We start from the raw sequence: 9,985 nt of genomic DNA, 5'->3' as shown, positions 1-9,985 counted from the left end.
CGAATCTTTCTCTCGGCAGCATTTCCAGAGAGACACACTCGCTTGTGGTTAAGGTGACCCCATCAGACCCAGACATACTCACTTTGTATGACTTCCCACGAAACTCGAGCTGGTTTTCTCAGGGCTTCCGCAACGATGTTTTTGTTTTTGCGAGTCTGCTCGGTTTCCCTTCCTTGCCTGTAACTTGCCTGTAGGCTGAAGCACGTAGAGGAGAGGGAAAGAAGGAGACGGGAAGGTTGGGCGACATATGGTGGACGGAGGACGATCGAGTGAACGAAACGACGGCTGGTTGGACGTGGAAAAGAGTTGGACGCGTCCCAGTGCCGACGCGACATTCTTCTTGTCGTTGCAGTGGTTCTTTGAGGCTCCTCTCGTCTTTCAGTGGTGTTCCTGCTCATGGTTCCTAACCACCTGGCTAAACTGACAAGCTTAAAGTGGTCGTAAACATATGTAAAGAAAGCGAGAACAAACGAACTGCCCGTTCATCCTCCTCGCTTCTCAGAAACCATCGTCGTACCCGTCCTCCCCGTACCCATCATCATCTTCTCCGTACATATCGCCATCATCGTAGGGATCGTAGTCTTCAACATTGCCGCCCTCGTCGTAGAATCCTCCTTCTCCCTCGTCGAATTCCTTTCGTCCTTTCGCATCGTCTCTTCCATCCCCGTCCGAAGTCGCCTCCATCAAGCCCATCACCGCCTCGTACTCTTCGTCGTCCTCAGAGTCAGATCCTTCTTCCTCCTCCTCCAGCAACGAAACGTCGGCGAAGGTATCTCGAAGAGCGTCCAATCCGTCCCCGTTTCGACCTCCAGCTTTCTCGTCGTGCTGATCTCGAGAGTCGTCGGATCCGGAGTCGGAGGGGGATTCGATGATGGGTGTGGACTCCTGAGAGCAAGGAAGGTGAGAGTAGGTTAGAAACGTTTCAGGAAGGGTAAAGGAAAAGGGAAGAGGGAAGACGAACCTGTCGAGATGCAGCTTCAGCAGCCCACTCCGCGTTGGCGTTCCTCGCTCCTGCTGATTGAGCTCGAGAGGCGAATCCTCGGGAAGACATGTCCTTTCCCCCTTTGGCCTAAGCATTAGCAGAGAGAGAAACAACACCGAGTCAGCTAGAAGTAGATCATTTGATACAGTACGAACGAAACGAGGGAAAACGAACTTGGGTGCTTTGGATTCGAGAAGCGTCCCTCGGAGTCACCTTGTGCTTTCCTGAGGAGAGAGTCTGCGTGAAAAGGGAGCCAGGAAATATCTCTATGCGAGAGCGAGAGAGAGAAGGCGGGCGAGCTCACATAGGCAGCCTGGAGGAAGCGAGGGAGTGGAGCGAAGGGAGTGTGAGCTTCGTCGTTGGAGCGAGCTCTCGCTGGATCCGAGAGGGTTCGCAGGAGAAGAAGATAAAAAATGGGGACCTACCTCAGCTCCGTAGTATTCTTCCTCGTCGTCTGAGTAGTCTGAGTCGCCCATAGCTGCTGTCGAAGATGGGAGATGGTGGTTCGAAGGGAGATCGGTTCGTTGGACGCTCGCCCGCTTTCGAGGAGTGCCGCAGCTTTCCCACTTCAGGGCTTGCTCTAGGAAGCAGAGTAAGCAGAGAAGTCGACCTCGTACAAGTCTTCTCAGAGGTTCGGAAATTGGAAAGTTGGGGGCAGGTGAACTGAGCCCGCCGACGTCGCTCTCCCCTCGTCTCGTTTCAGATTCCAGAACGACTCTCCATCTTCCAACCGAAACGCGAAGAAAAGAGAAAGAGAAACCAAGGATAAGAAGAGCTACACAGCGACGGAGCCGAGAAAAGAAGAGAAACGAGATTTGTCTGTATTAGAAGTACAAGAAGCTACTACTCCCCTCCTCCGATCCATCCGTCCGTCCATCTCTCGTCTTCCCTCCCTTCCTCACGCCTCACACCAAAAACTAGATCCTCTCCCACTTTTTACTTGGACTCCTCAGCAGCAGGGGCAGCTCCCTCAGCGGCCTTAGCAGCCTTCTTGGCCTTCTTCTTGTCGACTCGAAGCTTGGAAGCGATGAGGGTCTTGAGCTCCTCGTCCTTGACCGAGTGCGTCGACTTGACTTTTGAGGGAGTGTACCAGACGGGGGTAGGGGAGATGAGGAGGGGACCGGCGGGAAGGAGGGCGACTGTTCAAAGGAAGGAGGACGAGAAAGGGGAAAAGAAAGTCAGTTCGAGACGTCGACGACGAACGCAGACGAGAGAAACAGAGAGTTGGAAACGCACTGGTGAAGAAGAACTGGGCGACGAAGGTTCCCTTCTCGGAGTGACTGTTGAATTCAGACGAAGAGAGGTCGGTCGGTCAGCGAGGGGCGAAAGGGAGTCAGAGAACGGACGCGTCGAAAGACGGGGGAGACTCACACAACATCGTAAGGAGTGAGCAGACCGTGCTGAACAGCCTCCTGAACTCCCATCCGCGCCCGCTTCTCCTCCTCGAGGGATCGAAGAGTGAAAGGGAAAGCTCCGGCCTGGTCACGCAGAAAAAGGAAACGAAACGCAAAAGAGGTCAGCTCGAAGCTCACCCTTTCTCCTTCCCTTCCTTCCTTCCTTGGCCCAAGCCATCTTCTCTCCTCACACCCAACAAAGATGCCCCCAAAGACTCACCTTCTGCTTGATCTCAGCGAAAACAGTCCTGGAGGTCTTCATCTTGAGCTGGTAAACGATGTCGCTCTTCTTGTAGATGGTGGTCCTGGCCTCCTCGGATCGCGCCTTTCCGTCCTCGGTGGAAGCGATGAGGATGTCGACTCCGTAGACCTCTCCCTCCTCGAAGGTCTTCATGTGCTCGTCTCGTCGCTGGTCGGGCGAAGGGTTGAGGATGATTCGCTTGGGTCCATCGGGAGAGTTCTGGAGGTGCTGGCACGAGAGCTGGCCTGAGAGGGAGTGGAAGCAAAAGGGTGGTAAAGAGAGTCGTGGGATGGTAGAGGACGTGAGAAGGAAGAGATGGGGGATGTCGAAGTTGATTGGTAGGGCGGGGAAGGAGGGAAGAAAAGGAAGGAGGAGGAAGGTCAGCTCTCGAGTTTGAGATGGTTCGGTGGATTACGGGTAAGAAGGCGAGGGTATCCGAGTTTTAGTGGGACGAGATGGTGATGCGGTGGAACAAGACCCAGTGGGGTGGCGGGGAAGATGGTGGGGAGGAGATGAGAGAAGGAGCCGAGAGGAAGACGACGCACCCTCGACGGGAGCACAGAGGAACTCCTTAGCGACCTTTCCGACACCCTCGGTGACGTCGTAGGTCTTTCCAGCGGGCTTGACAAGTCGCATCTACAGATGAAGAAGCCAGAAAGGGTGGAGAGTCAGCATGAAGTCGTACAAAAGGCGACGTGGGCGAGAGAGGGAGGAGAGGGAGGAAGGGACGAACAGCGGCCTGAGCAGCCTGCCAGGCAGCCTCAACAACATCAGCTCGTCGAGCCTCAGCGGGAGCGGCATCGGTAGCTCCGATAACGATGGTCTCGGCGTGAACGGAAGCGTACTGGAGACGGAGGAAGGAAGGGAAGGTCAGCTCGAGATCTTCGAAACGAGATGCTCGAAATCTCAGCCCATCTCCTTCGAGCTCTAGATCTCCTAGCATCCGAAAATCCAGCAGGACCGATGAAGAAGGACATAAAGACTCACTCCGTCGATGTGGACTCCGATCTGGAGCTTGACGACGTCTCCAGCAGCGAGCTTGGGGACCTCAGTGTCGGAAACGAGAGGAGAGAAGTGGGAGACGACGTTGTTGACGGAGAGGGAGGTGGGGAAAGCGATACCTGCAGTACAGAAAACAGACGGTAGACAAAGTCAGTAAAGAGCTCTACAAAGAGCAGAACGCCGAGAGGCGTCGTGGGACGAAGGGGTAAGGAAAGGGAAAGCAAGAGCAGGGAGGGAGGAAGGAGGAGGTCGAGCTAAGGAACGAACCCTTGGTGATCTTGACGGCAACGGCACCCTTCTCGGCGGTAGGCTTCTTGTTGTAGACGGTCTTGACACCCTCCTCAATCAGACGGTCACCCCTAAGAAGCGAGAAAGGGAACAGAAGAGGGTTGAAAAGGTCAGAGAAGGAGAAGGAAGGAAGGGAAGTCGGTCTCGTGATGGCTTCTTCCTCCTTTCGACGTCGACCCAGCTCCACCATCTACACCGAGACCATCGAGAGGCCCATGGGAAGATAGAGAAGAAGCGGAGGAAGACGATGGTGTTACTCACTCAACACAGAGATCCAAGATGACCTTTCCCTCCTCAATCTGAGGAACGAGCTTCGCGATGACCCCAGCGAGGATCGTAGAAGCAGTCTGGTACTTGGTGAGACTGAGAGATTAGATTCGAAAACAAAGGAGGACAGGTAGGTTAGCATCTGATCTATAGATTCGTTCTTGAGCAAACATCGTTTTGGGTTGAAGGAGGAGAGAGGAGTTGAACGAGATGGAGAAAGTCGAGAAACTCACACATCGTTCGAAATGGACTTGTCCTCGGTCTTGGTCTCCTCCTTCTTTGAAGATTTGGACTTGAGCTTGATCAAGGGAGTAGGAGCGGCGACGGGAGTCTCAACGGGAGTAGAATCGGACATGGTAGGGAAAAAGGGAAGGTGGTGGGTTGAAGAGAAGGAGGAAGGAGGGACACTCCTGATCAGCTTCAATTTCTCGATTCACTCTTCCCCCCTTCTCCTTGCCGACCAACTTCGATGCCAAAACCCTCTTCTTCTCTTCTTCCTCGTTTGATACTATACACAGGAGGTCCCGAGTGCTCTCTCTGCACCGTCGCCAAAGAACAACTCGCACTCGTCAGGAAAAACGTGAGGAAATCTCCCATTGTTCAGCTCGCTCTTCTTGAGGTGAGCTGACCTCCCTCCTCCTCCTCCTCCTCCTCCTCGTCCTTGTTTGCAGGTTCCTTTTGAACTCGAACTCTTCAACATCCGCAAGATCGAAGGAGAGGAATCCGTAGCAGCCAAAGAGAGAAAGAAATGGCGACGTCTCTATATGTATCACATCCCAGTGAGTCCGCAGAGATCGAAACACTCCGGACCTTCGAGCTCGAAGCTGACCTCCATCGTCTGCCTCCCTCTTCTCTTCAGGTCCTTCATCTCGAAGGTCGAGGTCAGATCATGAAGCATCGAATCGATCCCGATCAACTCGAAACTCTGCTCAAAGCTTGGAGACCGGACGAGGGTGGAACAGGCTCGAACTAGGTCGGTCAGCTTCATCGTCCCTCCCTCCCTCCTCCCTCTCGTTCTGATCCTGACCTCCTCGAAATGTTCACACGACCCACAGACGACGATTCTGACTCTTCCTCAGCAATCTCCGACGTATCCGATCTCATTCCTTCCATTGCCTCCCCCTTTTCTCGCTCCTCGACCTCTTCAACTCCTCCAACTCCTCCCCGACATCTCCCTCCTCAACCGCCCACCTCCCCTCGGTCCTCCTCCAAATCTCGCCCACGTCTCTCCAGATCCGCAACTCCTCCTACACCTCCCACACCTCCACCACGTCCCTTTCCTAGGATTCGTTCTCCAACTCCAACAGGACCTCGCGCCCATCGCGTCCCCAAACCCAATTCCGAACCCGTCGTCGCCCCTTCCTCCCTCCCTTCAGCCTCGTCAAGTCACTCCATCCCCAAACCGACACCGCGGAAACGTACATCAACACCAGACTTCGTCCCTCCACCTCCATCAACTGCTCCCTGGCGACTCCCTCTCGCTCGAGCCTTCTTCGCCCTCCCTTCCTCCCATGAACCTTTTCGCTCCATCGAAACCCTCAACCTCCTCTCGCCTTCGGAACAAGATCACTACGCCTCCCTCGTCAAGGAGACCTTCTGGAACTTTTCGACGGAGGTGGTCGGTGCGAGATGGATGGTGGAGGAGTACGAGGAAGACAGCGAGAGTGAGGGAGAGGCGATGGATGTTGAGGAGGGAGAGGAGGAAGTCGAGTTGGGTTGGATCGTAGACGAGATTGGGCTGACGAAGGAGGAAGGAGAGGAGGACGCGGACGAGGAGTTTGGATACGGGTGGTTGATGGACGGTGGGAGGAAGAAGAGGAGAAGGTTGGAAGGCATCGAGACGTCGGCGATGGGTTTGGTGGAGAGTGCGAAGAGTCATAGGAGGGGAGAGGTTCTGGGTGCTGGTGAGGACGACGAAGAGGAGGAGGAGGAGGATCGTGGGGAGAGAAGGAGACGAAAGAAGGGGAAAGGGAGGTTCAAAGCTCAGATGTTTCGAGCGCCGAGGTGAGTCTTTTCCGAGACGCGTCGAACTTTCTCGCGTCTGACGCAAACCTCATCCTTTCTTTCAGACTCTGCTTCAACTGCTCCTCTCCATCTCACGCTCTATCCGACTGTCCTCAACCTCACGATCGTCTCGCCATCCAAGCAGGCCGACAGCTCTACCAAACGCTCAAGGATCAAGCGCTCGCTTCGCAGGCTCTCGAGGATCAGTACGCTTCTTCGTCGTCCTCTTCCGACGACTCGGACGACGAAGAAGAGCACGTGAAGGCTTTCTCGGGAAGATTCTGGGACGCTGATGTGGAGGAAGCGATCAGGCTGGAGTATCTGGAGCGGTTCAAGCCCGGAGTGTTGAGCGAGGAGTTGAAGGAAGCGTTGGGAGGAGGAGAGGAGGAGGGGAGGAGTAGTGAGATCGGGAGTTGGATATGGGATGGGATGAGCAGGTGGGGGTACCCTCCCGGGTGGTTAAGTGCCGAAGGTACGTACCCTCCAAGCGAAGCGCTCGGACGCGTCGACGAAATCGAGATTGACTTTCTCCTCTTCGTTTCTCTCTCAGATCCGAAGGAAAACGCTCGTCGCATCATCCAACCTCCTCCCGAAACGATCCTCGCTGGATTCAAGGAGGACAGCGTCCCTCCTTTACAAGTCTACGGAGCGACGACGCTTCTTTCCTCGCTCGAGACTCCCTCCGACCTCGAAACCACCAACCACCCTCCTTCCCCAGGATTCGACATCGACATCGACTCCTCCTCCACCTCCTCATCGTCCTCGGATTCTTCCAGCCCTTCCTCACCACCCACCTCACCGAAATCTCCTCCTCAACCTCGTCGTCGATGGGCATCCTACCCAACCACCCTCTTCTCCTCTCAACTCCTCCCCGCTTTCTCCTTCGCCAACCCGCTGCCTCTTCCTCCCGTTCAGGAGATTGAGGACGAGAACGACAGGAGGAAGAGGATCTGGGAGAAGCTTCAGGCGAGTGCTGGGAGGGCAGGAGGAGCTGGTACGGAATGGACGAGGAACGGACGAGGTCAACGCGACGTCGGTCCCCCTACGGGAGGTGGAGGACAGCAGGCCCTTCCTAGCTCGTCTTTCAGCTTCCAAGCTCCTCCAGAAGCTCCTCGGTATCCACCTTCCTCGTCATCGGGTCCACCACCACCACCTCCTCCTCCTCCTCCCTCGATACCTCCTCCTCCTCTCCCTCCTCCGGATTCACCTCCTCCCCCCCCTCCGCCCCCTGACTCTCCACCACCACCACCACCTCCTCCTACACCTCCTCCTTCGTCCTCACGGTCATCGCAAGCTCGAGGATGGTCCCCAACTCGTTCCAGCTCGTCGCTTCCTCGACCGTCGTCCACTCGAGACGAACTTCCTCCCCTTCCTTCCTCTCGACGCGATGCCCTCCCTCCTCTCACACAGGCGAGCTCAAGCAGGAGGGAAGGGCCTGAGGCCTCGAGCTTCTCGTCTTCCTCGAGGAGAGGCGACGGCTGGGATCGACAAGAGCGGGAAGGACATCGACTTCGTTCTGCGGACTCAGAATCGTACTCGGCCTTCTCTCACTACTCCTCCTCCCAACGGTCCTCACGACGACGTTCACGATCCCCTTCACCCCTACCACAACCACCATCCGATCGATACTACTCCTCTTCCGCCTACTCTCGTGTTCGACCGAGGTCTCCTCCTCCTCCCTCCTTGTCCTCGTCACTCTACAGACGCGACCGGCTTCCCACCTCCGTCTCCCCTCAAAAACCCAACCGTCCGCCCTCCCCTCCACGATCTCAACGACCACCTTCTCCACCACCGCTACCACCGCCTCCAAGGACCTCCCAACCTCAGCCTCCATCGCGTCGTTCACCACCTCCAACTCGTCGCAGATCTCGCTCCCCTCCAACAGGTCCCAACAACCGTCGCAATACCTACGGAAATCGAGACGAACCTCCTTCAGACGGACGACGAGCAGGAAGGGAGAGCAGCAGTGGCACGAACTACGACCATTTCCTCGCCGGACCTTCAGGATCGAGACCTCCGTCTCACAGGGATGAGCCGCCTCCGACGAGATCGAGACGGGATGACCGAGATGGAGACAGAGACAGAGGGAGGGATAGGGACACGGGGATGATGAGGACGAGATGGTGAAGAGGGTTGGGGGGAAGGAAAGGAGAGGTGAGGAGCGGAGCGGACGGGAGCGACGCGCTCAGGAAGGCGAACGATTTCAGATCCGAGATGTTGTTGGCTTGCTCGATTCTTTCCCCCTTTACAAGAGAGGAACGCTACGTATCTCGTTGCACTTCTCAACATCCTTCGATCTCCTACAACGCACTCGATCAACCGGACGACGCCGACGTTCGAAAGGTCGAGCTCGCCATCCCCTCCTTCCCTTCGTCTTCAACCTCTGGCCTTCGCCTTTTCGCTCAAAACAACAGAGATGCCTTCTCCACTAGCTCTCTCTCTCAACCACCACAAGCCTCAACCTCGACTCCTTCCACAGACCCAAGCTCAAGCTCAACTCTTCCTCCTCCCTCAGCTCAAACCAAATCAAAATGTCCGGATCTCTTCGACCTTCCCTCTCCTTCCAGCGACAAGGCTCTCCCAGCTCGGAACACACTTTGGATCTCTTCGTGGACTTTCAATGTCCTAAGTGAGTTTCAGTCTCGTTTGCGTTGCGTGGTAAATGAAAGGAGGAAGGACTGTGAGGGGAAGAGGGACGAAAAGAAGTGTAAACTGACGGCTGCTTCGTTCTTTTGGTGCCCTACAGGTCGGCCTTGATCACGAAGAGTATTCAGGACAACTTGATTCCTTGTGAGTCCTCTTGCTTTGAGCATCGACGAGAAGAAGAAGTTGAGGAGCGAGGGAAGAACTGACTGTTGCGTTTCCTTTCGCTCGAGGCAGTGATCTCTCCGGGAGGAAAGCTCGATGGGAAGCTTGCTATCGTCTTCAGGAGTGCTCCTCAGAACTGTAAGACACTTATCTCATCTCTCTTTCAGCGCAGTCGTAGAGGGAGAGCGAAAGGGACTCTCGTAGAAAACTGACTCCTTTTTCTCCCTCGTCCGCCTCGTCCAGGGCACATCTCGTCGGCTTACCTCGCAGAGACCGCCTTCGCCGTCGGTCGCCTTACAGGATCTTCCGCTGCGTTTTGGCAGACTGTGCTCGTTCTGTTCGAGAACCAGTCCAACTTCTTCAACGTCCGAGCGTCGGGGTTGAGCGCAACTCAGATTCGAGAGGAGGCTGCTTCTCGTGAGTCTTCCCACTCTGCCACCTCGTCTGAACGGCTTCATGGCTCTGCGGATGAGACAGCTTACCTAGAGGAGAGCTGCTGACTGCGGTTCTGCTCTCGCCTTGATCTTTGCCAGTCGTCTCCGCTTCGTTCAAGGGAGGAGACGCGTCCGTTTCGTCCGCCGACATCCTCAAGCTCACCACCAACCAGGGAGCTCCCAACGGTCCCACCACCGTCACTGAAGATCTTCAGTACAATGGTCAGCCCCTTATTTGCCTCAGTATTTCTGTATCACGCTCTCGAGATCGTCGAAGCTGACTCTCTTCTCTCGACGCGTCTTTCTTCCTCCCTCCCTCAGTCAAGTTCGCTCGACAGCTCAGCATCCAACACACTCCCTCCCTCGCCCTCGACGGTATCGTTCAAGGCCACAACTTCGACGGAGGCATCGTGAACGGGATCTCGTCGAGCTGGGGAGCGCCCGAGTGGACTGCTTGGTTGAAGGACGTCGTTCGAGTCTAAACGCGAGTTATGATCATGAGTATATCGCCATAGAAGAAGCAGTGAAGCCTAGAAAAAAAAAGGAGAACGTATAGAGGGTCATG

At 55.6% G+C, this 9,985-nt stretch overlaps 5 protein-coding genes across 5 annotated transcripts; 3 read left to right on the top strand and 2 right to left on the bottom strand.

Moving 5' to 3' along the window:
• Positions 1 to 119: 119 nt before the first annotated feature.
• On the bottom strand, positions 120 to 1,752 carry BDY24DRAFT_384430 (uncharacterized protein). Its single transcript, XM_076639810.1, has 5 exons — positions 1,408 to 1,752; positions 1,287 to 1,295; positions 1,157 to 1,219; positions 962 to 1,069; positions 120 to 885 (listed from the first exon to the last, which is right to left on the bottom strand). The coding sequence occupies exons 1-5, from the start codon at positions 1,456 to 1,458 to the stop codon at positions 499 to 501; spliced, it is 618 nt and encodes a 205-aa protein (XP_076497908.1). The 5' UTR covers positions 1,459 to 1,752; the 3' UTR covers positions 120 to 498.
• On the bottom strand, positions 1,653 to 4,635 carry BDY24DRAFT_16308 (peptidase M24, structural domain-containing protein). Its single transcript, XM_076636187.1, has 10 exons — positions 4,408 to 4,635; positions 4,169 to 4,270; positions 3,887 to 3,978; positions 3,605 to 3,738; positions 3,351 to 3,461; positions 3,163 to 3,253; positions 2,597 to 2,862; positions 2,354 to 2,460; positions 2,219 to 2,262; positions 1,653 to 2,121 (listed from the first exon to the last, which is right to left on the bottom strand). Exons 1-10 carry the CDS (start codon positions 4,527 to 4,529, stop codon positions 1,919 to 1,921), a joined length of 1,272 nt encoding a protein of 423 aa, XP_076497907.1. The 5' UTR covers positions 4,530 to 4,635; the 3' UTR covers positions 1,653 to 1,918.
• Positions 4,636 to 4,643: 8 nt separating this feature from the next.
• MGP12 (Mgp12p) lies at positions 4,644 to 5,147 on the top strand (the record flags this gene model as incomplete). The annotated part of the gene is made up of 3 exons (XM_076637356.1): positions 4,644 to 4,754; positions 4,846 to 4,953; positions 5,034 to 5,147. 3 exons carry the CDS (start codon positions 4,644 to 4,646, stop codon positions 5,145 to 5,147), a joined length of 333 nt encoding a protein of 110 aa, XP_076497906.1.
• A 504-nt stretch (positions 5,148 to 5,651) lies between these two features.
• On the top strand, positions 5,652 to 8,507 carry BDY24DRAFT_16410 (uncharacterized protein). The gene is made up of 3 exons (XM_076636192.1): positions 5,652 to 6,178; positions 6,244 to 6,650; positions 6,729 to 8,507. Exons 1-3 carry the CDS (start codon positions 5,808 to 5,810, stop codon positions 8,303 to 8,305), a joined length of 2,355 nt encoding a protein of 784 aa, XP_076497905.1. The 5' UTR covers positions 5,652 to 5,807; the 3' UTR covers positions 8,306 to 8,507.
• Positions 8,500 to 9,943, top strand: BDY24DRAFT_16358 (DsbA family protein). The gene is made up of 6 exons (XM_076636190.1): positions 8,500 to 8,807; positions 8,925 to 8,968; positions 9,059 to 9,124; positions 9,230 to 9,403; positions 9,520 to 9,642; positions 9,742 to 9,943. Exons 1-6 carry the CDS (start codon positions 8,710 to 8,712, stop codon positions 9,900 to 9,902), a joined length of 666 nt encoding a protein of 221 aa, XP_076497904.1. The 5' UTR covers positions 8,500 to 8,709; the 3' UTR covers positions 9,903 to 9,943.
• Positions 9,944 to 9,985: the final 42 nt, after the last annotated feature.

This window comes from Mrakia frigida, assembly GCF_051309035.1.
Source record: "Mrakia frigida strain ATCC 22029 unplaced genomic scaffold BDY24scaffold_10, whole genome shotgun sequence".
Taxonomy (NCBI): domain Eukaryota; kingdom Fungi; phylum Basidiomycota; class Tremellomycetes; order Cystofilobasidiales; family Mrakiaceae; genus Mrakia; species Mrakia frigida.
Note: the sequence above shows the minus strand (reverse complement) of the source record. Positions and strands in the feature narration are given on the sequence as shown.

Excerpts from the sequence above, each read along its gene's own strand:
- BDY24DRAFT_384430 (XM_076639810.1), bottom strand. The coding sequence starts at position 1,458 with ATGGGCGACTCAGACTACTCAGACGACGAGGAAGAATACTACGGAGCT. Across the intron at positions 1,070-1,156 it reads CTCGAATCCAAAGCACCCAA|GCCAAAGGGGGAAAGGACAT; the intron begins GTTCGTTTTCCC and ends GCTAATGCTTAG. Across the intron at positions 886-961 it reads CTGAAGCTGCATCTCGACAG|GAGTCCACACCCATCATCGA; the intron begins GTTCGTCTTCCC and ends CCTTGCTCTCAG.
- BDY24DRAFT_16358 (XM_076636190.1), top strand. The coding sequence starts at position 8,710 with ATGTCCGGATCTCTTCGACCTTCCCTCTCCTTCCAGCGACAAGGCTCT. Across the intron at positions 8,969-9,058 it reads TCAGGACAACTTGATTCCTT|TGATCTCTCCGGGAGGAAAG; the intron begins GTGAGTCCTCTT and ends CGCTCGAGGCAG. Across the intron at positions 9,404-9,519 it reads TCGAGAGGAGGCTGCTTCTC|TCGTCTCCGCTTCGTTCAAG; the intron begins GTGAGTCTTCCC and ends GATCTTTGCCAG.
- BDY24DRAFT_16308 (XM_076636187.1), bottom strand. The coding sequence starts at position 4,529 with ATGTCCGATTCTACTCCCGTTGAGACTCCCGTCGCCGCTCCTACTCCC. Across the intron at positions 3,739-3,886 it reads TGCCGTCAAGATCACCAAGG|GTATCGCTTTCCCCACCTCC; the intron begins GTTCGTTCCTTA and ends TCTGTACTGCAG. Across the intron at positions 2,122-2,218 it reads CGCCCAGTTCTTCTTCACCA|TCGCCCTCCTTCCCGCCGGT; the intron begins GTGCGTTTCCAA and ends TCCTTTGAACAG.
- BDY24DRAFT_16410 (XM_076636192.1), top strand. The coding sequence starts at position 5,808 with ATGGTGGAGGAGTACGAGGAAGACAGCGAGAGTGAGGGAGAGGCGATG. Across the intron at positions 6,179-6,243 it reads CAGATGTTTCGAGCGCCGAG|ACTCTGCTTCAACTGCTCCT; the intron begins GTGAGTCTTTTC and ends CCTTTCTTTCAG. Across the intron at positions 6,651-6,728 it reads CGGGTGGTTAAGTGCCGAAG|ATCCGAAGGAAAACGCTCGT; the intron begins GTACGTACCCTC and ends TTTCTCTCTCAG.